Source organism: Andrographis paniculata, unplaced genomic scaffold (genome assembly GCF_009805555.1).
Source record: "Andrographis paniculata isolate CXL003 unplaced genomic scaffold, ASM980555v1 Contig10END, whole genome shotgun sequence".
Lineage (NCBI taxonomy): Eukaryota > Viridiplantae > Streptophyta > Magnoliopsida > Lamiales > Acanthaceae > Andrographis > Andrographis paniculata.
This window is the reverse complement of record NW_026137380.1, coordinates 2,181,443-2,202,451: the sequence shown is the minus strand read 5'-3', so window position 1 is coordinate 2,202,451 and position 21,009 is coordinate 2,181,443. Positions and strand designations below refer to the sequence as shown.

General features: G+C 38.7%; 4 protein-coding genes and 1 long non-coding RNA gene across 8 annotated transcripts; 4 read left to right on the top strand and 1 right to left on the bottom strand.

Annotated features, from left to right (window-relative positions):
* The first annotated feature begins 16 nt into the window (after nt 1-16).
* On the top strand, nt 17-3,031 carry LOC127245324 (zinc finger CCCH domain-containing protein 17-like). The gene is made up of 9 exons (XM_051266154.1): nt 17-1,237; nt 1,380-1,475; nt 1,563-1,652; nt 1,758-1,859; nt 1,999-2,154; nt 2,264-2,383; nt 2,524-2,583; nt 2,660-2,757; nt 2,846-3,031. The coding sequence occupies exons 1-9, from the start codon at nt 683-685 to the stop codon at nt 2,970-2,972; spliced, it is 1,404 nt and encodes a 467-aa protein (XP_051122111.1). The 5' UTR covers nt 17-682; the 3' UTR covers nt 2,973-3,031.
* Nucleotides 3,032-3,078: 47 nt separating this feature from the next.
* LOC127246971 (uncharacterized) lies at nt 3,079-7,893 on the bottom strand. The gene is made up of 3 exons (XR_007837787.1): nt 7,684-7,893; nt 3,970-4,013; nt 3,079-3,487 (listed from the first exon to the last, which is right to left on the bottom strand). It is a non-coding gene; the product is annotated as an uncharacterized LOC127246971 (long non-coding RNA).
* LOC127246958 (SPX domain-containing membrane protein At4g22990-like) lies at nt 7,698-12,778 on the top strand. 2 transcript variants are annotated; one of them, XM_051268645.1, is made up of 11 exons: nt 7,698-7,805; nt 9,268-9,343; nt 9,606-9,726; nt 9,874-10,185; nt 10,306-10,410; nt 10,614-11,065; nt 11,239-11,540; nt 11,620-11,819; nt 11,937-12,127; nt 12,219-12,352; nt 12,434-12,778. In XM_051268645.1, the coding sequence occupies exons 2-11, from the start codon at nt 9,291-9,293 to the stop codon at nt 12,670-12,672; spliced, it is 2,109 nt and encodes a 702-aa protein (XP_051124602.1). In that variant the 5' UTR covers nt 7,698-7,805; nt 9,268-9,290; the 3' UTR covers nt 12,673-12,778. The 2 variants fall into 2 exon arrangements, with proteins under 2 accessions (XP_051124602.1, XP_051124593.1); XM_051268636.1 differs by lacking the exon at nt 7,698-7,805 and adding an exon at nt 8,635-8,963.
* A 206-nt stretch (nt 12,779-12,984) lies between these two features.
* Nucleotides 12,985-16,769, top strand: LOC127240903 (ATPase GET3A). The gene is made up of 7 exons (XM_051259789.1): nt 12,985-13,466; nt 14,074-14,195; nt 14,622-14,772; nt 15,059-15,169; nt 15,878-16,016; nt 16,107-16,222; nt 16,358-16,769. The coding sequence occupies exons 1-7, from the start codon at nt 13,206-13,208 to the stop codon at nt 16,532-16,534; spliced, it is 1,077 nt and encodes a 358-aa protein (XP_051115746.1). The 5' UTR covers nt 12,985-13,205; the 3' UTR covers nt 16,535-16,769.
* A 137-nt stretch (nt 16,770-16,906) lies between these two features.
* On the top strand, nt 16,907-20,199 carry LOC127240732 (peroxisome biogenesis protein 16). 3 transcript variants are annotated; one of them, XM_051259641.1, is made up of 8 exons: nt 16,907-17,360; nt 18,152-18,209; nt 18,555-18,774; nt 18,862-19,166; nt 19,256-19,524; nt 19,652-19,719; nt 19,815-19,876; nt 19,957-20,199. In XM_051259641.1, the coding sequence occupies exons 1-8, from the start codon at nt 17,292-17,294 to the stop codon at nt 20,016-20,018; spliced, it is 1,113 nt and encodes a 370-aa protein (XP_051115598.1). In that variant the 5' UTR covers nt 16,907-17,291; the 3' UTR covers nt 20,019-20,199. The 3 variants fall into 3 exon arrangements, with proteins under 3 accessions (XP_051115598.1, XP_051115670.1, XP_051115554.1); XM_051259713.1 differs by having other exon boundaries at nt 16,910-17,370; nt 19,253-19,524; XM_051259597.1 differs by having other exon boundaries at nt 16,920-17,360; nt 19,253-19,524.
* The last annotated feature ends 810 nt before the right edge of the window (nt 20,200-21,009 follow it).

Here is a 21,009-nt window from a genome sequence, read left to right as displayed (position 1 = left end):
AGTCTTTTCTGCGCGGAGGAAAATTTCTCTCTCTAGTGTGTATTCGTGATTTGGATCCGTATTCTTTCTTTTTGGTCGCCGATAATCTCATCAGGTTCGCTATCTTTCTATTCTCATGTATTGATTCTTAAGAGCTTTTGTTTTGGGCGTTGATTCGATCATACGGTTCGTCATCATCCATGGGTTTTCAACAGTCGACGGCGATTGGATCAGATTCATCGATGAGGATTTTGAGATTTAGATCTTATTTATGTTTCTCTTTGTTCGGATTGATTAAGGATTATAGTCTAGGCTTTTTGTGGTTTCTTGTTAAAATCTTCATTCCCTGTAAAATGTATGCTGCGGACTGTGCCTATTCTCTTCCGGATGTTATATATAGAATCAAGAACGAATATCGAGATCGACGAGTATACGAGAAATTCTGGTTTGAATGTGGGGACTTTTCTTGGGCTTCTATGAAGAGGATCAGATTTGTGGTTGATTTCCTTTTTGCCTGCTTCCGATTTAGGTTTTGGATTTTTATGGTGCATAAAGAAATGGATATTCATCTCACTTGTACAGTGAAGATTTCCAACAGTTTTTATTTGACGGGAACAGCTCTCCTACACCCTGGCTTATCTTGCATCATGTTAGTTCAGATTCTGATATATCCGTTATGGTATTTTTCGTTTAGCATTCGGTGATGGATGTCAAGGCAGCAAGGAGGGTCCCAATCTTTAACCGAGTAGGAGGACATCCTGTGAGAAACGAAGTCTGCACCTTCTGGCTTAAGGGAAAATGCAATAGAAATCCATGTAAGTTCATGCACAGAGAGTCACCACCTCCTCAAAGTGAGAAAAAGTCCCATTCACCTCCAGGGCGTGATTTTCATCGAAATCACTCTAGAAATTTGACCTGGAGGAAACCCAATAATTGTATCCCCAAAACTGGGGATGAAGGCAGAGTGGAAAGAAGAAGCAAGAACACTCCACAGAAAGTATCTACGATTAACATAACCACCAAGCACAACCAAACAGATCAAGAAATAATGAATGCTACAAATGAGAAGGATGGAAGCACACATGCCCTAGCAAATGGTTTGGAAACTGCCGAGAGTATTGTTCAAGAAACTCTCCCAAAACAATGTCAGGACTGGCTCACTGGCAACTGTATTCGTGGAGAGAAGTGCACGGATAAACACTCTTGGTTCTATGGTTCCGGATTCAAAATGTTGGCAAAGTTAGAGGGACACAGCAAGGTAGTTACTGACTTACTGCATACATGATTATATGTTTCCAACTTTCTATATTACATATAATGATATGTTTATTTACTAGTTTCATTTTACTCTGTTTTTTTATGGATTATTATTCACATTTGTTTCCTGAAACCTTGAGCAGGCTATTTCTGGAATTTGCCTCCCATCTGGTCACACTAAGCTTTATTCGGGTGGGGATGATGGTTGTGTCCGAGCTTGGGACTGCCATAGTGGTCAGGTTGGAACTTTTACTTTGTGCCTTTGTAGGCACCCATTTTATTAGAAAGTGAATTAGTAGTTACACGGTTATTATGGCTGCTTGCAGTGTGCTGGTTTGGAAAATCTGAACTGTGGGATACGGTGTATGGTCACTGAAGGTCAATGGCTTTTTGTTGGATTGCATGATGCTGTTAAGGTTTGATTTTCTGTTCTGCTTTTTTGTCTTTGTGTATATGTGTGGATGTTTAGCTTCTTGCAAAAATTGTTCTCTTACATATATTTTTATTTTTTGGCAATACAGGCTTGGAACTTTGAAAGTCAAACTGGATATACTCTTTACACTGGAGGTGGTGTAATTTGTAGCATGGCTTCTGATGACAACATCTTGTTTGCTGGAACAGAGGTACCTTCTAGTGTTCATGCTTTATGTTGTCCACCATATATAATGTTTTTCGGGATACTCTTGGCAGGCAGCCTTTTAGAATCGATATATGTTTGGTGAATTAATCTCATTTTCACTATGAACTTCTACATGGCTACAGGATGGTTCCATATTGGTATGGAGATGGCAATCTGGAAGCAGCAATGCTCCTGAACCAGCTGCATTGCTGAAGGAACACACGGGTGCTGTGTGTTCACTTGTTATAGGATCTGGATCTAAGCGACTCTATTCTGGTTCCAAAGATTCTACAATCAAGGTATATATATATATATATATTCACTTCTTGTTCTTTTTGCAGCCGCCATTGCAAATTTTCTTGTTTCCTTCCAATATATACATTTAAAACAACAATGTGCAATTTCTAGGTGTGGGATGTGCAATCGTTGCAGTGTTTGCAGACGTTGCACGGGCATACAAGTGATGTGACGGCTGTCCTTTGTTGGGAGTACTTTCTGTTAACGGCTTCCCTTGACAAAACGATAAAGGTTTGGCTCTCCATCCATTTATGCATTTCTTGTTTTTATTTTCTGTCATTGAGGAGTTGAGGTCTCTACATTTGATGCTTTGCTGCTACTACTGCTTCTGCATCCCTAATCAGCTGCTTTCATGTTCTTTCTTACACCAGGTTTGGGCTTCCTCAGAAAATGAAACCATACAAATGGTTTATGAGATGAAAAATGATCATGTAAGTAGTCATTTAGTTTCGATATTATTATTGACACTGTCATTCGAGTTTCTCATGTATTCGAATTATTTTCCAGGGAGTGATTGCCCTTGCCGGTATACACGACTTAGAAGCTAAGCCAATTCTACTATGTTCTTACACCGACAACACTGTTCGCCTATTTGAGTTGCCAACGTTAGTATCACCACCATCATCATTGTATTTTATTTACATGTTTACTATTTGAGCCATCATAATATTTTGCAAATGCCCTCTTCATCAGATTCTCCGAACGAGGCAGAATATTTTCAAGGCACCGCATTGAAGTGATTCGGAACGACGGCGACGTCGAGGGACTCTTTTTCACCGGAGATGCTTCCGGGGAGCTCTTTGTCTGGAAGATGCTTTGATCTCCATAATACTTTAAATTCTTTTCTATGTAAATTCTCACCCATTTTACAACATTATTTAGAAGAAATAGAAATATCCATATTATTGATTTATAATTTGCCTATGCCAACTATTTCCTCGTTCTTGTTCTTGTTCTATAAACAACCAATGGACCCACAAAACAAAATAGTAGCCCACTTCTTACTGGCAGCTGACTCCAAAAAAACCACATCGTGTCCCGCTCCAAGAACTGCATGACAAGAACCTAACTCATAATAAAAACTGAACAACAACTAGACACTACCAAGTAATAAAAATGGCTTCTCCTATCACTTCCAGGCCAATGCTTGTTTCAGCTGCAGTAGCCATGGCCATGGCCCTCCTCCTCCTCAGCAGCTATGCGGCGCACGTCTGCAGCGACATCTACGTCGTTTCGGAAGGCGAAACTCTCCACACCATCAGCGACAAGTGCGGCGACCCCTTCATCGTCGAGCGAAATCCCCAAATCCACGATCCGGACGATGTCTACCCCGGCCTAGTCATCGAGATCATACCTTATCTTATTTAACAACAATTACATTATATATATATACTTAGATAGCTTGATTCATACTTTCTTGTGATCAGAGATCATTTCCATGTGAGATTTTTTTAATCTATGATTGATATGAGCAATGATCAATTTGGTTGTTTAGTTGTTGATTTGAAGATCTCCAAATTACTTGAACGTATGTATACTTGCCCAAACAGTTCAAACTGCCCGGTTTGTCAGAATTTCAAACCGAAATCAAACCGTTTGAATGACGATTTCGATTACGGTTTGACGGTTTATAAATTTTAATATACTAAATCTTTGTGTTTTTGTGAAAAAATATATAAATAATACTTTGATTTTATAAAATAATTATTTATCAATTTATTAATTAAGAATTAAGAATACAATTATAATTTATACAATTGTTTAATAAGGTAATTTTAAATTAAATCACACTATTGAAATTATTTAAAAAAACAAACCTCCAAAACCATCGGTTTGTTCCATCAAATATCGACCGTCCGATCTGCATAAATTAATTTTGACCGTTCATTTTAAAAAAAATAAACCCATCCAAACTGCCGGAATAGTTTCGGTTCAAAATTTAGTACGGACAGACATAATTTTACAAAAATAAAAAATAAAAAATATATATATAATATATTGTCCAAACCACCGGTTCAAACTGTAAACCGGCGATTTACGATTTAGCTCAAACACAAACCGAAACCGAACCGTCGGATTGACTGTTTCGGTTCGGTTTGAGCCCGGTTTCGGTTAACCGGAAAACCGAATGAGCAAGTCTAAACGTATGTAGCATGACTAATGAATCTAGCCATTATTGAATTGTGAAAGTTAATTTCAAAAGTGGGTAGATAAAGATGGGCAAATTGAAAGTTAGGTCAACTTATGAATTATGGCAAATCATTTTTAGTATCTTTGCAAATAATACTTCCATTTTGGGCTTGTCACAAACCATTGATATTATCATCCATTTCATGATGGCGTTAAAGGAAACCGATTCGTACTTGGTGCCAAAAACATGGGACAAACCATATATATTCTACTGTACATACACTTTATTTTAAAATTTGACTAATGTTACATACTAATAACATTAAAAAATTACTAAGATTTTTAAATATATATGGTTGGTATATGAAATTGACATTCTATACAAGTCATTTAAATAAATAATTTTTTGTTGAACAGAGCAAATTCCATAAGTATAATATATATATATATATATATTTCAATATATTTTAACATATATATTGAAGAAGAGTAAATTTAGATGTTGGTGATTTGAAGAATCTTATAATTATTATATGTAATGAGTAATGAGTGTAATGCCTCCAATATTAAGGCAGGCGGTAGTGTGGTTAGTAATACGTGTCAACTTATGAGAGGGCAATCACTATTCTCCACATATAATAATAATAATAATAATAATAACAACAACGTCTCTGGTTTGGGGTTGAATTTGTGTGACCACGAGCTCGTGGATATAAAATCATTTCAGATCATCTCCAAAAATTTTGAGGAAAAATAATGAGATTATCTTATTCATTATTAAAATAAGGAGCCTATATATACAGACAATACAGACTCGATAGACTCAAATTTAAGTAATCTAATATATGAATAAGATCAAATCTACATATAAATCTACTAAATCTAAAACCTGAATACCTAAAATATCTCAACATCCCCTCAAACTCAAGTGTTATAACAGAAACCAACTTGAGTTTATGAGAAATTTGAATATAAACGCAAAAAGAAAACATTAATAAAATTAGCAGTTGACTCTCCACCCACCGGAGTAAAAAATGAGTTGACTCTCCACCCACCGGAGTAAAAAATGAGATGACTCTCCACCGGAGTCGAAAACGAGATGACTCTCCACCGGAGCCAAAAATGAGATGACTCCACCGGAGCCGAAAACGATATGACTCCACCGGAGCAAAAAATGACAAGACTCCACCGGAGCCGAAAATGAGATGACTCCACCAGAGCCGAAAACGACATGACTCCACCGGAGCCTTCGAAAACGAGATGACTCCACCGGAGTCGAAAACGACATGACTCCACCAGAGCCGAAAACGATATGACTTCACCAGAGCAAAAAACGAGCCGAAAACGAGATGACTCCACCGGAGCCGAAAACGATATGACTCCACCGGAGCAAAAAACGAGCCAAAAACAAGATGAATCCACTGGAGCCGAAAACGAGATGACTCCACCGGAGCCGAAAACGACAGGACTCCACCGGAGCCGAAAACGAGATGACTCCATCGGAGCCGAAAATGACAGGACTTCACCGGAGCCGACAACGAGATGAATCCACCGGAGCCGAAAACGACATGACTCTACCGGAGCCGTCGAAAACGAGATGACTCTCCACCAGAGCCGAAAACGATATGACTCCACCATAGCCAAAAAAAGACAGGACTCCACTGGAGCCGAAAACGAGATGACTTCACCGGAGCCGAAAAACGATATGACTCCACCGGAGCCAAAAACTATATGACTCCACCGGAGCCTAAAATGAAATGACTCTCCACGGAGCCGAAAACAAGATGAATCCACCGGAGCCGAAAAACGACATGACTCTACCGGAACCGTCGAAAACGAGATGACTCTCTACCGGAGCCGAAAACGATATGACTCCACCAGAGCAAAAAAATGACAGGACTCCACCGGAGCCGAAAAACGACATGACTCCACCGGAGCCGAAAACTATATGACTCCACTGGAGCCTAAAATGAGATGACTCTCCACGGAATCGAAAACGACAGGACTCCACCGGAGCCGAAAAACGACATGACTCTACCGGAGCCGAAAAATGACATGACTCTACCGGAGCGGTCGAAAACGAGATGACTCTCTACCGAAGCTGAAAACGATATGACTCCACCAGAGCCAAAAAATGACAGGACTCCACTAGAGCCAAAAACGAGATGACTCCACCGGAGCCGAAAAACGACATGACTCTACTGGAGCCGAAAAACGACATGACTCTACCGGAGCCGTCGAAAACGAGATGACTCTCTACCGAAGCTGAAAACGATATGACTCCACCAGAGCCAAAAAATGATAGGACTCCACTAGAGCCGAAAACGACATGACTCCACCGGAGCCGAAAAACGACATGACTCTACCGGAGCCGAAAAACGACATGACTCTACCGGAGCCGTCGAAAACGAGATGACTCTCTACCGAAGCTGAAAACGATATGATTCCACCAGAGCCAAAAAATGACAGGACTCCACTGGAGCCGAAAACGAGATGACTCCACCGGAGCCGAAAAACGACATGACTCCACTGGAGCGAAAACTATATGACTCTACCGGAGCGAAAACTATATGACTCCACCGGAGCCTAAAATGAGATGACTTTCCACAGAGCCGAAAACGACGTAACTCCACCGAAGGCGAAAAGTAGATAGATTGTAACACCAAACAGATCGCACACAGGTAACAGACAAGCAACAGACATATGGCAGATCGTAGACAGATTTCCGGCAACAAACAAGCAATAAAGATGACAGATCGCACGCAGGCAACAGACAGACAACGACATATGACAGATCGCACGCAGCAACAGACAGACAACGGACATATGGCAGATCGTTTCAGATCGCTCGCAGGCAACAGACAAGCAGCGAAGATTTCAAATTGCACACAAGCAACAAACAAGCAGCGACAGATGACATATCGGAGACGAGACGAGACAGATTTGCAAAAAGATAACTTGCAAAGGTATGATTTCAAAATCACAAGACCTCCGGGTACAATCCATGTTGAATGTACCCGGAGAAATACGGGTTGGTAGGCTATATCTATGACATGAGAAAAATAAACTCTGATACCATGTTAGAAATTTTGCGGAAAAATAATGAGATTGTCTTATTGATCATCAAAATAAGGAGCCTATATATAGACAATACAAAACAGATTCAAATTTAAGTAATATAATCTATGAATAAGATTAAATTTAAATATAAATCTACTAAATCTAAAACTGAATATCTAAAATATTTCAACAACATTCATCTACTTTTTATTTTATTTTAATTTTAAATAAATATCTTTAATTATCTTTTTAATAAAATATTTTATTATTATTATTATTATTTTTAATTTTCGGGGAAAAGTAATAATAATAGTTATTATTACTATTATAAATACACTCACCACTCCCGGCGTTCCTTATTAAACTGCAAACTCAACTCCTCCCTCGTCTGGTCTCGCCTTCTTCAACGACGTCGTATCCTTCTTCTCCGTCGTCGTCGTCTTCTTGACTGCAACTCTGTACTGTAAGTATACCTAGCTACCTCGATTCAGTTAAATTAATAATCATACTGTTGTTTCTACATAATTTGATATTTATCATTTTTGTTTTGAATTTTCTGCTACCTTTTAGGTTTCTCTTTGTATTTTTGTTTTTGTTTGTCTAGATTTAATAGCTGCAGACATATATATTTATTTTATGTCAATATCAGTGACGAGACACGTGGAAAATTAATTATACTATTGACGATGAAAGGTAAGGTGAAAGTGGAAACAGCAGAAAAAGAATTATATTCAAGTGGCTCACAATATTGGAACCACAAATAAAAAATGAAAAAAAGAGAAAGAGGAAGTTGATAAAAAAAGAATATATATTTAGGGTTAATATTTAAAATGCTTTCACCACATATTACTTCATGGATATCTCTTTTGGTCCATCCATATCATATAACTATTTATATGATCTTCATGTCATGAAAATTATTGTGTATTTGTTCACAATAATGAACTGTGTAATAAAATATGCACCAACTTTCCACTCATAACTTTTAAATGAAATGGTAATGACACGTGTCCGGTGTGACATACTCAAGTGGACATAAATCTTGTGGGACATATATACCCATACATATATATATATATATATTAGTATTTATTTTAGTAGTGAAAGGAGATAAATAGTGTGTGACACTGTGTATAATATATATAGATGCATATATATATATATATATATAAAGATCGTGTGTGCATGGCAATGATGTATTGGAGATTCGGTGAAGATAAAGTTGGGAATTTTCGTTAAGACAATACATAATATTATTTTTATACGGCTGTAACAATTTCCAAAAGTTATTATTATTATTATTATTATTATTATTATTATTGTCGCCATTGGAATGTCTTCCCCTTCACAGCCTTACTACACGTACCTTCTCCATTGATGCTCGCGCTCCGAGAATACGGTGTCGTTTCGCTCCACAATCGCGACTCCTGCGATCAAGTTCTGATCTTTCTCCATAGTATATATATCTATATATTTGTGCGTGTGTGTGCGCACGCGCTACCATTTGCTCGACTGATCTGAACAACAAGCGAGGTTTCTGCATGAGTGTGGAGTGGCCAGTATTTTGTTCATCTGGGGATTCCAAATTTTAATTGTGACTTTTGGTTCCCTGGCGGCTCTGGTATGTATCACTCGCTGAGGATTTTGGGGGTAAATTTGTTCGTTAACAGAATGGGGGTAAAAGCCCTGGGAAAACGGTTATCGATTCTCGATCTCTCCAGTAGTGGTTGAGTGCTGGTTTTTTTGCATTCTTTGGTTGATTTGATTGATAAATTGATGTGAATAGTCCTTTGGTTAGCAAAAATGGGCCTGAGAAGCATTGGACTGCTGCATAATACATTCTCTTCTCTGTGTGAAAAATGGGTCAAGAACTTTATCTGCATCTGTGAAATGTAATCCTGTGTTTTGTTATGCTGTGTTTGCAGTTCTGTCTATTGCTGGAAAAAGGATGGTAGCCTTTGGTAAAAAATTGAAGCAAGTACAGGTTCAGGAATGGCAAGGGTATGTATGCTCAAGTTTAACTAGATCATAGTTCATCCATAAATTGCGCTCTGTATGCTTTTGCTGCTGTGTGATGAAGAAAGAAGTGAGGTTGTGGTTGTGATGACTTATTTATTTCAGTCTCAGAACTTCTGTTTTGGTGTTGTTTCAAAAGCTGTATGTGTGAGGATATGATTTGTTGGCAAAAGTTAAAGTTCAGTGTTGCTGTTTTATCATTTGATTGTAGATGCTAGTGAAATTGCTTTGTGGCGTTTCCTTGCAGCTACTATATTAACTACAAGTTAATGAAAAAAAAAGTGAAGCAATATGTCGAGCAAATAGATGCTTCGGAAGAGAATCGGGACTCTGTCCTCAAGGATTTCTCAAGAGTTATGGATAAGCAGGTAGATGAAAGTAGTTGGTATATCTTCAAAGATAATCTTTACTGAAGTTGTGTAACCATGTCTCATCTATGTTTCAAATTTAGCACAAATATTCCAGTCCATGTTAGAAAATCTGAGCCGAATGTTTCATCTATGACTCTGCTGCAGATTGAGAAAACAGTCCTGTTTCTATTAGAACAACAAGGGCATTTGGCAAGCAGGTTGTCTGTTCTTGGAATGCAGCACGACGGCATTATTCAGGAGCCTGATGCTGCGAGGATATCTGAATTGCAGGAATCCTATAGAGATGTCGGAAGGGATCTCCTGAAACTGTTGTATTTTGTGGAGCTGAATGCGATTGGGATACGTAAAATATTGAAGAAATTTGATAAGAGATTTGGTTATAAGTTTACCAATTACTATGTCAAGACACGAGCAGACCATCCTTATTCTCAGCTAAGGCAGGTGTTTAAACATGTGGTAAGTATTTCAGTTATGCTTCTCTTAATTTTACTACCTTTCAATCCTATCTTTTTGTCAATATGAAACTTGGCAGTCTGTTGCTAATATTTAACTCGATAAAACTTCAATATGTGCCAGGGGATTTCAGCAGTGGTTGGAACTCTATCTCGGAACCTTGCTGATCTCCAGGACCATCAGGAGAGCTATGTATCGATATACGATCATCCTGCCCTGCCTCTCCCGGTTCTTACTCCTATCCATACATAAATCAGAACCCCTAAATTATAGTACTTTCCTTGCTTTCGTGCTCCTCCAAGTGGATGGTGTATTCCCTCCGAAGCTATTTCTTTTAAGAGCTGCTGTAGAATTCCTATTAGTCTCCGGCCGATTAGATGTACTGAATCTTCTTTATATTTTCTAATGTTTTATACATTCTTTTGTTGCAGGACCCCATCATTGAATCTATCAAGGCTGCAGTTGACAGGTTGGGATACTCAACAGATATCCTCCAGTATCTGGCAAAATGTTCGCTTATTGTGACAGAGGAATCGGAAACTCCATCAGATGATGACAATGATGCGAGATATCATTTCATGTCTCTTCTTCTGAACCTCGCCAGTACTTTTCTATACATGGTTAATACTTATATAATTGTCCCAACCGCTGATGACTACTCGTTGAGCCTTGGTGCTGCAGCGACCGTTTGTGGGGCTGTTATTGGCTCAATGGCTGTTGCTCAGGTTTTCTCTTCGGTTTATTTCAGTTCCTGGTCAAATAAGTCGTACATGAGACCTCTCATATTCAGCAGCATTGTTCTTTTCATTGGGAACACTTTATATGCTCTTGCCTATGATTGCAACTCAATCTATGTGCTTCTTATTGGCCGCTTGTTTTGTGGGTAAGAAATTAACATTCGAGTTCTTTTTTCCTTTATATGATTTAAGAGTCAAGTCAGTGAATGCTATGGAAATTTTTTTCTGCATATAGGATTGAGGTTATAAGTTGAGAGTCTTTACAAACCTTCTTTGTGCCTACTTATTTCTAAACGTTTTAGGCCAATGACTGTTTCAGATTGGGATCTGCAAGAGCTGTTAATCGACGCTATATCAGTGACTGTGTTCCTACAATAATTCGTATGAAAGCATCTGCTAGTTTTGTCAGCGCAAGCGCACTTGGGATGGCTTGCGGTCCTGCGATCGCCTGTTTACTTCAAACTAACTTCAAGATCTTCAAAATTACATTCAACCAAAACACCTTACCTGGATGGATCATGGCCTTGGCATGGCTTCTCTATCTTTTGTGCTTATGGTTGATGTTTGAAGAACCTTATCACTACGAGAAGGTGAACTTAGTGCCGCAGGAGACCAACAACAGTATGTGAACTAGAAAGGTGAGAGATACAAGTATAACTAACTGTGCATCAATTGTTGAAGTGGGCATTTTTCACTGCAGGACTGGCTGTCATTTTGGACAATGGCAGCATATCCCAACCATTGCTCTCAAGCTCGATGGCAGCGAAGCAACAAGATATCGATGATGAAGATGAAGATGAAGATCAAGATATTGATATTAGCGAAGAAGCTTCGGAGGAAAGCCATAAACCTGTTACATCAATTACATCTGCGTATAAGCTGCTCACACCATCTGTGAAGGTCTAATCTCTACTCACACTTTATATTTTGCCTGTCTCTGATTTTGAAATTTCTGAATGAGGCTTCGGCCTTCGATTGATCCCACTTCTGTAAAGCAGTTTCGACTCTGGTAAACAGGTACAGTTGCTTATATACTTCATGCTCAAGTATGCCATGGAGGTTTTGCTAGCCGAATCAAGCGTCATCACCACATATTACTTCATATGGTCGACTAGCAATGTGGCGATTTTTCTGGCGTGCCTTGGCGTTACAGTGCTTCCGGTGACTGCCGTTGTCGGAGGCTACCTCAGCAACATATTTGAGGAAAGGTAAGAAGATTACTCTGCAATTGGCATCAATTACTCCAGTCTTCCATTATCTTACGCACGCCTAAAGTACTCCCATGTCTACAAAATGCAGGCAAGTTTTATTGGCATCAGAGATCATGGTATTCCTAGGCATTGTCTTCAGCTTCCACCTGATTATCCCTTACACTGTCCCGCAATACGTCTGCTCGGCTCTACTGACATTCGTCGCGGCTGAGGTTCTAGAAGGTACAGTACTTACATGAAACACAAACCATTCTTTCCACAATAAATGATTCACAGTTAAACACAGCTCCCTCCGTCATATAGGTGTCAACCTTTCACTCCTGTCTCGAGTGATGTCTTCACGGCTTTCGAAAGGAACCTTCAACAGCGGGTTGCTGTCGACAGAAGCAGGCACCCTGGCAAGAGTAGTTGCAGATGGCACGATCACGCTGGCCGGGTATTGGGGAATGAACAAGCTCTTGAATGCTACCCTTCTTCCTTCATTACTCATCTGTCTTTCCTCCATTGTAGCCACTTGCTTCACTTACAATTCACTCTATTGAAGCATTATATAGATCACACTCCAATGTACAAATAAATACTGCTAATGCTGCTGCTGTACTGCATTATTTATAGTTTTACTAATGAAATTTGGGTATTAACTTATTAGATATCTTCTACTGTAAATTAACTGATGGATGCAGCTGTTGTTCAATATCCAGTTGTGGGATTTTGTAGCGTTTGTTACTATACTACTTCAATGGAAAATTATGGGGTACTTTTTATAATAACTGGATCTAGAAGGATTGAATTGAAAATTAAGATTACGTGGGAGTGGAGTAACAAATTAGTGCCATAAATTTTGAGGAATTCGAAAAGCGCCCATGAAGACTCGAACGAGATTCGAGTTGAAGGTAGAGGTAGCTTTCGAATACAGCCACCGCTCCTGAGATTTCTCGCGCGACAGTCAAGCGCAACGTCCGCCGTACTCCAAACTGGTGGTGTTAAGTTCCCGGCGGGCGTGGACCTCTGATAGGAGAGTAGAGAGAGCAGTTGTGGACATTAGCAGCGGTGTAGGTGTTCTGTCTGTTGATCGATGGGTTCCAACGATGAATTGCTGGAGGGAAGTGTGGAGAATATATTGGAGCAGGATTCGTTGAAGTGGATTTTCGTTGGGGGGAAGGGAGGTGTTGGGAAGACTACGTGCAGCTCGATTCTGTCAATCTTGCTGTCGCGGGTGCGTTCCTCCGTGCTCATCATCTCCACTGATCCTGCGCATAATCTAAGCGATGCGTTCCAGCAGAAGTTCACCAAGAGCCCCACTCTTGTTAATGGCTTCTCTAATTTGTATGCTATGGTATTGCCTCTCCCTCGCTCCTACTGTTGAGGAAATTTTGGTTTGTTTGTAAATTTAGTTAATTGTGTTGAATCTGGGTTGGAAATTAGGTTGATTGATGAATAGTTTCATGGGCGATAAGCGTAGTGCTGAACTTGTAGTGAGTCGCCTCTGTGTTTTCTTGTAGGCGTTGTGTTTGATGAATCTGAATTTTTTGGATTAGGTATTTGAATTTGTCCAATTTCTGGTTTTGATTTGAATGGATTTACTTAATGTTGATGGAATTTTGGTCTTCCTCTGGCGTTTTTAGGTTTTAACTTGAAAGATTTTCATTAGAATGTTGATGGTATGGAACATCTACTCCATGTTTACTTGCTTTTTATCATTCAACTTGGGATTGCTTATGAGTGATAATCAATATTGGTATATACATGTATATATTATAAGGGGTTTTTGATATCTCACTTCATTTTTGTTGCTATTATCAATGTTCTTCAATTGATTCTCGTAGGTGAGAGTGCACAAGTTTAGTTTGAATGATCTTGTTTGGTGAATATATGAGTGATATGTGGAAATTTATCTTTTTATCTATCTTAATCTTTACAATGTTTTTGGTTCTGTATTCTAGGAAGTCGATCCTACCGTGGAACAAGATGACATTACTGGTGGAGAGAATGCTGGATTTGTGTCAGATTTAGCCAATTCCATCCCAGGAATTGATGAAGCTATGAGCTTTGCTGAGATGCTCAAGTAAGTTTCATGTCTGGCTAGTGCTACAAGAAGATATAATACTTTCTGAATGCATTGCAGATCCATCCTCAATTTACAAAGCAGCAATCTTCAAATTCTGGTCAACTTTGCAAGAAAAGTATCTTTATATAATGTTCAATTGTGCCTTTTCTCATGAGAAAATGCAATGTACAGCTTTGGAAGGTTTTGAAAAAAATTTTAATTCATCCACTTGCGATTGCCTAACACTTTCTAGTTTCTTTTGAAAAGTTGACCAAATAAATGCATATAGGGCAAGTCTAAATTATCTAAAAACCATATAAAGGAAAAAATATATGTTCATGTTACTAGTAAAGATGAGCGCTTGGTGATCCATCATCTGAATTAAATATTCTTACATTCAATCTTTGTTTTAAAACATGTAATTTCTGAAATGATATTTATCAGGCTAGTGCAAACCATGGATTATTCTGTCATAGTGTTTGATACTGCTCCTACTGGACATACTCTTCGGCTGCTACAATTCCCTTCCACCTTAGAAAAAGGGCTTGCCAAAATGATGAGTTTGAAGAATAAGTTTGGTGGCTTGTTGAGCCAGGTTTGTTTCCCTCAGTCTTGTACTCTATTTGGCATAAGATAGCATATAGGAACAATTTGTTGATTTGAAGGGGGAATTTGCAATTTCTTTTGGTGGAGGACTAGAGTTCTTTTGTATTTAACAATCAGTGTGTGCTGGTAGGAATGCTTCTTCTTCTAAAAATGGTCATTGTGTTTATGGGGTTCGGAAAGCCTGTTGAGCTGAACTAGTTAATATTTCTCTAAATTTCTGATACTTGGCTTATAGGTTTGGTTGGTATAACAGTATTTTCTGTTCTTCATGGCAGATGACTCGTATTTTTGGTGTTGACGATGAGTTTGGTGAAGACGCTATACTTGGAAAACTTGAGGGGATGAAAGATATGATCGAACAAGTGAACAGGCAATTTAAGGATCCGGTAAATCTTACTTGTTCTATGATATTTGATTATGATGGAATTTTTACGCCTTGTTTTAATTTTCCAAGTTTAGACATCATAATTTAATTAGGACATAAATTAGAACCAAATTCAATGTTTGGTTACATGTTGCAGTTTCTCTTAAACAAAAACATGCGAGCCCACGTGGCAAAATTACTATATATATACATGTACTAAAATAGTTTCTATTCCATGCTAACCAAACATGATACACCTTTATATCTAATTATGTAGACAATAGGAACAAGCAATTTTCATTGCCCCATTCTGTTTCATTCTAACCCCTGACCACCCCCCCCCCCCCTCCCCCCCTAAAAAAATGAAAGCTGAAACCAGACTTTTTACATACATGGGCTTGTGTCTATTATTAATTTTCTTTTGAGTTTGTATTTGTGGTATTAGGTAATAAATATGGACCTATACATAGCACTCTGTTGCATGTTTGATTCTTCCATTGTAGTAGTCATGATTTTGGATTGCGAGATGTGTGATAGCAATTCAACACAGCATTCCACAATTCCTCTTATGTTAGCAATTTACATTATGAATTTTCTGTTCATATTATTCTGTCACATATTTATGGGTTTAAGATCTAAAGTGTAGTCTATTTTTTGGCTTTTCTTCAGAGCAAAATTCCTTATTTTCATGGCTTCTATAATTTCTGATTGCCACTGTTTCTTTCGGCAGGACATGACAACTTTTGTCTGCGTTTGCATTCCAGAATTCCTTTCTCTTTATGAGACCGAACGCCTTGTTCAGGAACTGACCAAATTTGAGATCGACACACACAATATTATCATCAACCAAGTAATTTTCGATGAAGAAGGTAATTCCTCTTCATGCTGATGCCATCCCCATTTTTTTCTATGTTAACTTAGATCTCCAAAGGTAATCCTCTACAGTCTGTTATTTTCAGTGGTAGAGTCAAAGTTGCTTAAAGCCCGAATGCGCATGCAGCAAAAATACCTGGATCAATTCTACATGTTATATGACGATTTTCACATAACTAAGCTACCATTGCTTCCACAAGAGGTATGCATACACTGCTTGTGTGCTCATATTCAAGAACCCCAATCAGCAAAAATCTCCACAATTGTTCCAATGTCTCTTTATGTAATAATCCAAAAAACAAACCATACATGATCTATCTTAATTACTTTTTACCAGGTTTGTGGTGTCGAAGCACTGACAGCATTTTCGCACAATTTCTTATCACCATACCAACCATCCATTACCCGGGGAACAGTAGAAGAGCTGGAGCAGAGAGTATCGGCACTGAAAGAGCAGCTAAGGGATGCGGAAGCAGAGCTGGAAAGAATGAGAAAGGGCAAGCAGAAAATCTGATTCAGACAAGATCCCATCAATGGAGCAATCTGGTCGATGCTCTGTAGATTGCACTTCTCCGAGAGTTCAATTCAATATATGTAACTTTGAGGGCATATCATATCATACAAGTTCAACCAACATGTAAAACTATCTGAACTCCTCCCCCTGTGTTGATGGATTCTTCAAAAGATTCATTCTTGATTTGCTTTGCACATCTTGCAATAAGAGATCAAACAGTGTCTTTCTTGATTAAGCTCAGATGACAATTCATGATGAATCTCTGCATATCTTGGACTTAATTGTGAGTGATATAAGTAATTTCAACTTCTTACAGAAACTGAGAAAATCACGATATCTTTTTAATGGATCAGATCCATGAGAGTAGAAAATATCGCGGTATGTATGTATCTATCTATATTATATTACATTATATACACATATATCACAAAAAATATAAATATGTCTAGAAATCAGTCTCCCTCGTAAATCAGCGCTTCCGACGAGAAACCCCTCCCAAAATTTCAGTGTCGTCGGCGTTCGCGTCTTCTGCAGCCAATCGCGAGCAGATGTCATAGATTCCGTTGCGCATCCCAAGAAAACCAAACCCCCATCCTTTTCCCGGGTCTAGAATCCGATTGGGATCGTACAAGGTTCGGATTTCGCGGAAAGGTGGACCTCTGCTACTTTAGGGTTTTAAATTCTGGGAATACGTTGGTGTAGATAAGCGCGAGTGCCGAAACAATTTGGTTGCGGTGGAGATTGTCTTTCGAATTCCATGGAAGCTTACAAGAGATGGGTTCGGAGGAATAGAGATTTTGTGCATTCTCTGGAGTCTTTGGCTAATGTATGCCTATGTGAGCTAAGCTTTTTTTTTTCTTTTTTTTTTTGGTTTGGGGAAAGAAATTCGGTTACTTGTTGCATTGCGTTGATTAACTTGCCATGGATTGATTTTACTGGCTCCATGCTCTTCGATTTTATGAAGATAAGATATAAATTGAAAATTTGTCTGAAGGATACGACACTGCCCCGTTTATTTCGTTCTAATCACCATGGATGTGCAATGAAATTTTTTCCTTGTATATGAATTTCGTTCAGTATTCATAGTTTGAGTCCCTTTCAGCTTAAGAATTATTTAGTTTGATGGCTGAAGAGGTATTGTGTCTATTCTATGATGTTAGTGTCCACAATTGTTTCTTTTAATGTTGATATGCCAGGGAAAATCACATACGGTAGTATTTCTTACATGTGTTATTCTCTTTAGTCATGCTTAATCTTTGCCTTACATCTGGTTCTCTCCTGCACTCTCGAATTTGAGGTCTGTATGAATATGTTTCTTCATTTGTGCAATTGGATTTGTGACCAATTGGTCTAACATTTTGGAATTTCTCTGATAAGATTGTACAGTGTTTTAACAAGAATTGATTTTTACAGACGACGACATTTGTTTGGTAGAATTTTGTGTATATATTAAGCTCTCATGGAAAGTTAGTCACATTTTGCCTGGCCTGCATTTTATTATTTCTCCTTCTTCACAGCCTTTCATGTGATTTCTTTTGTTCTGTGGAAATGCTTTGAGTATTGTGATGGTGGCTTCCATGAGTTTGTTCAAGATGAGTGTCTTTATTGTTTGAACAGGGTTTAACATGGCTACTTCCAGAGCGGTTTTCAGAATCGGAAATCGGGCCTGAAGCAGGTTTTGTAGAATTTTGGTAACAATGGCTTTCTTCTTGTTCATAATGAGATATGTATATATGTAAATAAGCTATAAATTTATTGCAGTATCTTTTTGTTCATCTTTAATTCTTTATTAGAATTTTTTTTCCATGAAAATTTTTTCACAATAGCCTCCATTCTTGGCCATAGATTTTTTTACTCGTGTATGCTCACATAATGCAAGCCTACCTACCTATGGGTTTTGGCTCCGAGTTTATCTAAAATTGTGGTGCTTAGACTTCATTGAAACTCTTTTTGTCCCTAACTAAAATCTTGTTTGATCAGTGATTTGACCGGTGTTTCTTCTGCTATGTATATGATACAGTATCATCAGTATTGGGTGTGTTCACTTCTGTCAACGAACACATACTCGACACAGCAACAACTGCACAAACAAGAACAGGGCATGCAGATTATTTGCCCATCCCGTTTTCTTTGTGCATAACTTTGCTCAAGGACATGGAAACCCTCATTGAAGTTTTTGCCCAACAATTCTACGGTGAAGATAGCAAGTGGAACTTCATTGCCTTCACCGAAGCTGTGAAGTAGCCTCCTTAATTTAGCTACTACACTTTTACATCCCCTTCAGCTTCTGCATCGTCAAATGATTTTTTTGGACAAATTGCTTGCAGGGTATTTCTCAGGTTAGCCATTTTACGGAACAGTGGCTATAGAATGCTTTTGCAAGGTGGGGAGAGTGTGAATGATGGTGTTAGTTCCAATGAGTTCAATTCTCATAGAAACGGGCTAATTTCAAAACCCATCCAACAACAGTACTCCAGTGTTATGAGAAACCATCACCAGCCGACTTCCAGGAGTCTCGAAGGGAAGGCATTGTCTGCTCTAACTAGATTTGGTGAAAATGCCCGAACGGTCTCCGACCAACCCACATGGTTACGTAGGGTTCAGCACCAGCAGGCAATCATCGAGCCTCAAAGTAATATTCTGCATCCCTCATATATTTACATCCAATCAATGCAAGTACAATAAACTTGTTTGTGAAGATGTATTTGCTTATTACAGCAGCACCAGTAGCTGTAGCTGAGATGCCTAGTCTCACTACTTTCTTGTCGGAGAAGGGTATTCCGGGAGGTCTTATGTTAACGGGAGAGGTGATGTTTATTCTAAGACCCCTTGTGTACGTATTGCTGATAAGAAAATACGGGGCACGGTCATGGTTTCCTTGGATGACTTCATTGGCCGTAGAACTCTTCGGGAATGGAATTACTTCATTCGTCACCACCTCATGGCGGATCAATAAAAACTTCCAGCTTTCTGATGCTGAGAAGCATGAGGTTAGAGTAATCTCTTGCGTACTTTTGTTTGTTTGAATTACACCACTACATGTTTGCTGTTGGGAGTTTGAGAGTTGTCGTTGAAAAGTAGTTTTACTTTTGCGCATACATACTACTACTACTGCAGTTGAGAAGGCGGAAGCTTCTGTGGGCGCTTTACCTCATGAGAGATCCGTTCTTTGCAAAGTATACCCGGTAAAATGCTGTGTTTTGTTAATGTTGATTGTGGTGAAAGGAGAAAACAATATATATTGACGTGTGGTCGTGGTTTATGATGGTCGATGTTTCAGGCGAAGACTTGAAGGTGGTCAGAAACTATTAGAACCAATCCCCATTGTTGGGCTTCTTGCCGGTAAGTATCTCTCTCTCTCTCTTTAAAATTCTTGATGTAGATTTGATGAGAAGATTTCGTTTACTTTGTTATATGATCAGAAAAACTCGTGGAACTTCTAGTTGGAGCCCAGACGAGATACACATACATGTCTGGTTCCTAAGCAAGCAGCAGCATCTCCATCTCCATTTTACAGGTCCTTTAGGAGAAGAGAGTAGGAAGGAAGGTTGGTTATGAATATGATTACTGGCTTTTGGTTGTAATAACCAAGTCAATTCAAGAACTTCAATGACTTGTCACAATATAAACTAATAATAATAATAAGCTGTTGTTAGTACAGTGAATTGATTTAAAATGCAAGTAGAAGATAATGATAATAATAATAATAAGAGTAAAATAGTATGGTACTGATTACCCTAACCGCTAATCTGATTGTTTGGATAAGTATAAGTGGTTAATAGTTAATTGATTGATGTAAGAAAAAAAACATATTAATAAAATAGAAAGGTTGCATTTATTGGTGTTGTAAAACAGTCTCCTATAAACATCGAGCCAACTTTCTCCCCACCCCCCCTCCCCTGTCTAAAAGCTTATCCAGTTGTTCTTAAATCTTGAATATATTGATGATATTCTTTCTCCACCACCACCCTATCTATCTCTCACTAACTAACCACCCTCTTCTTCCCGGCCGGCCCCTACCTTCATTAGTGTTATGTTGTTTTTTTTTGGTTATGTTATGGTTGTTGAGGACAAAGAGTTGCAGCAAGAATCAAAATATATTTAACACTGGAAAAGACAAAGGTGGCCCCTAATCCCTTCCCATTTCTTCTCTCTCTCTCTCTCTCTGTGTGGAGGTCGTGTCCCTACCCCACCCCCACCCTACCCTCCCATAATAATAAAACCAATAAATAACAAAGTGGGCCGCAAGCTATATGTGAGGGTTCCTGTCCGGGCCAAACCTTGAAGTTGTAGGGACCTGACCAACTCGAGTGGGGCTAAGATTAGGATTAGGGGCTAGCTAGGTAGGAGTTGGACCCACCCACCCCCACCCTCGTTCAACATTCATAGATGACTCTGACTTTTACCACCACTTTACTAGCTCTCTCTCTAGCTTCTAGAAATAAATATGTTTTTTGGATGATATGAGTAGAATT

What these genes read in the sequence shown, in the direction of transcription:
- LOC127245324 (XM_051266154.1), top strand. Translation starts at nt 683, where the DNA reads ATGGATGTCAAGGCAGCAAGGAGGGTCCCAATCTTTAACCGAGTAGGA. An exon ending in GATTGCATGATGCTGTTAAG is followed by an intron (nt 1,653 to 1,757) that starts GTTTGATTTTCT and finishes TTGGCAATACAG; the next exon opens with GCTTGGAACTTTGAAAGTCA. An exon ending in TCTTGTTTGCTGGAACAGAG is followed by an intron (nt 1,860 to 1,998) that starts GTACCTTCTAGT and finishes ACATGGCTACAG; the next exon opens with GATGGTTCCATATTGGTATG.
- LOC127246958 (XM_051268645.1), top strand. Translation starts at nt 9,291, where the DNA reads ATGGTAGCCTTTGGTAAAAAATTGAAGCAAGTACAGGTTCAGGAATGG. An exon ending in ATTGGCCGCTTGTTTTGTGG is followed by an intron (nt 11,066 to 11,238) that starts GTAAGAAATTAA and finishes TGACTGTTTCAG; the next exon opens with ATTGGGATCTGCAAGAGCTG. An exon ending in CGCGGCTGAGGTTCTAGAAG is followed by an intron (nt 12,353 to 12,433) that starts GTACAGTACTTA and finishes TCCGTCATATAG; the next exon opens with GTGTCAACCTTTCACTCCTG.
- LOC127240903 (XM_051259789.1), top strand. Translation starts at nt 13,206, where the DNA reads ATGGGTTCCAACGATGAATTGCTGGAGGGAAGTGTGGAGAATATATTG. An exon ending in AGCTTTGCTGAGATGCTCAA is followed by an intron (nt 14,196 to 14,621) that starts GTAAGTTTCATG and finishes GATATTTATCAG; the next exon opens with GCTAGTGCAAACCATGGATT. An exon ending in TACCATTGCTTCCACAAGAG is followed by an intron (nt 16,223 to 16,357) that starts GTATGCATACAC and finishes ACTTTTTACCAG; the next exon opens with GTTTGTGGTGTCGAAGCACT.
- LOC127240732 (XM_051259597.1), top strand. Translation starts at nt 17,292, where the DNA reads ATGGAAGCTTACAAGAGATGGGTTCGGAGGAATAGAGATTTTGTGCAT. An exon ending in GGAAATCGGGCCTGAAGCAG is followed by an intron (nt 18,210 to 18,554) that starts GTTTTGTAGAAT and finishes TATATGATACAG; the next exon opens with TATCATCAGTATTGGGTGTG. An exon ending in GGCAATCATCGAGCCTCAAA is followed by an intron (nt 19,167 to 19,252) that starts GTAATATTCTGC and finishes TGCTTATTACAG; the next exon opens with CAGCACCAGTAGCTGTAGCT.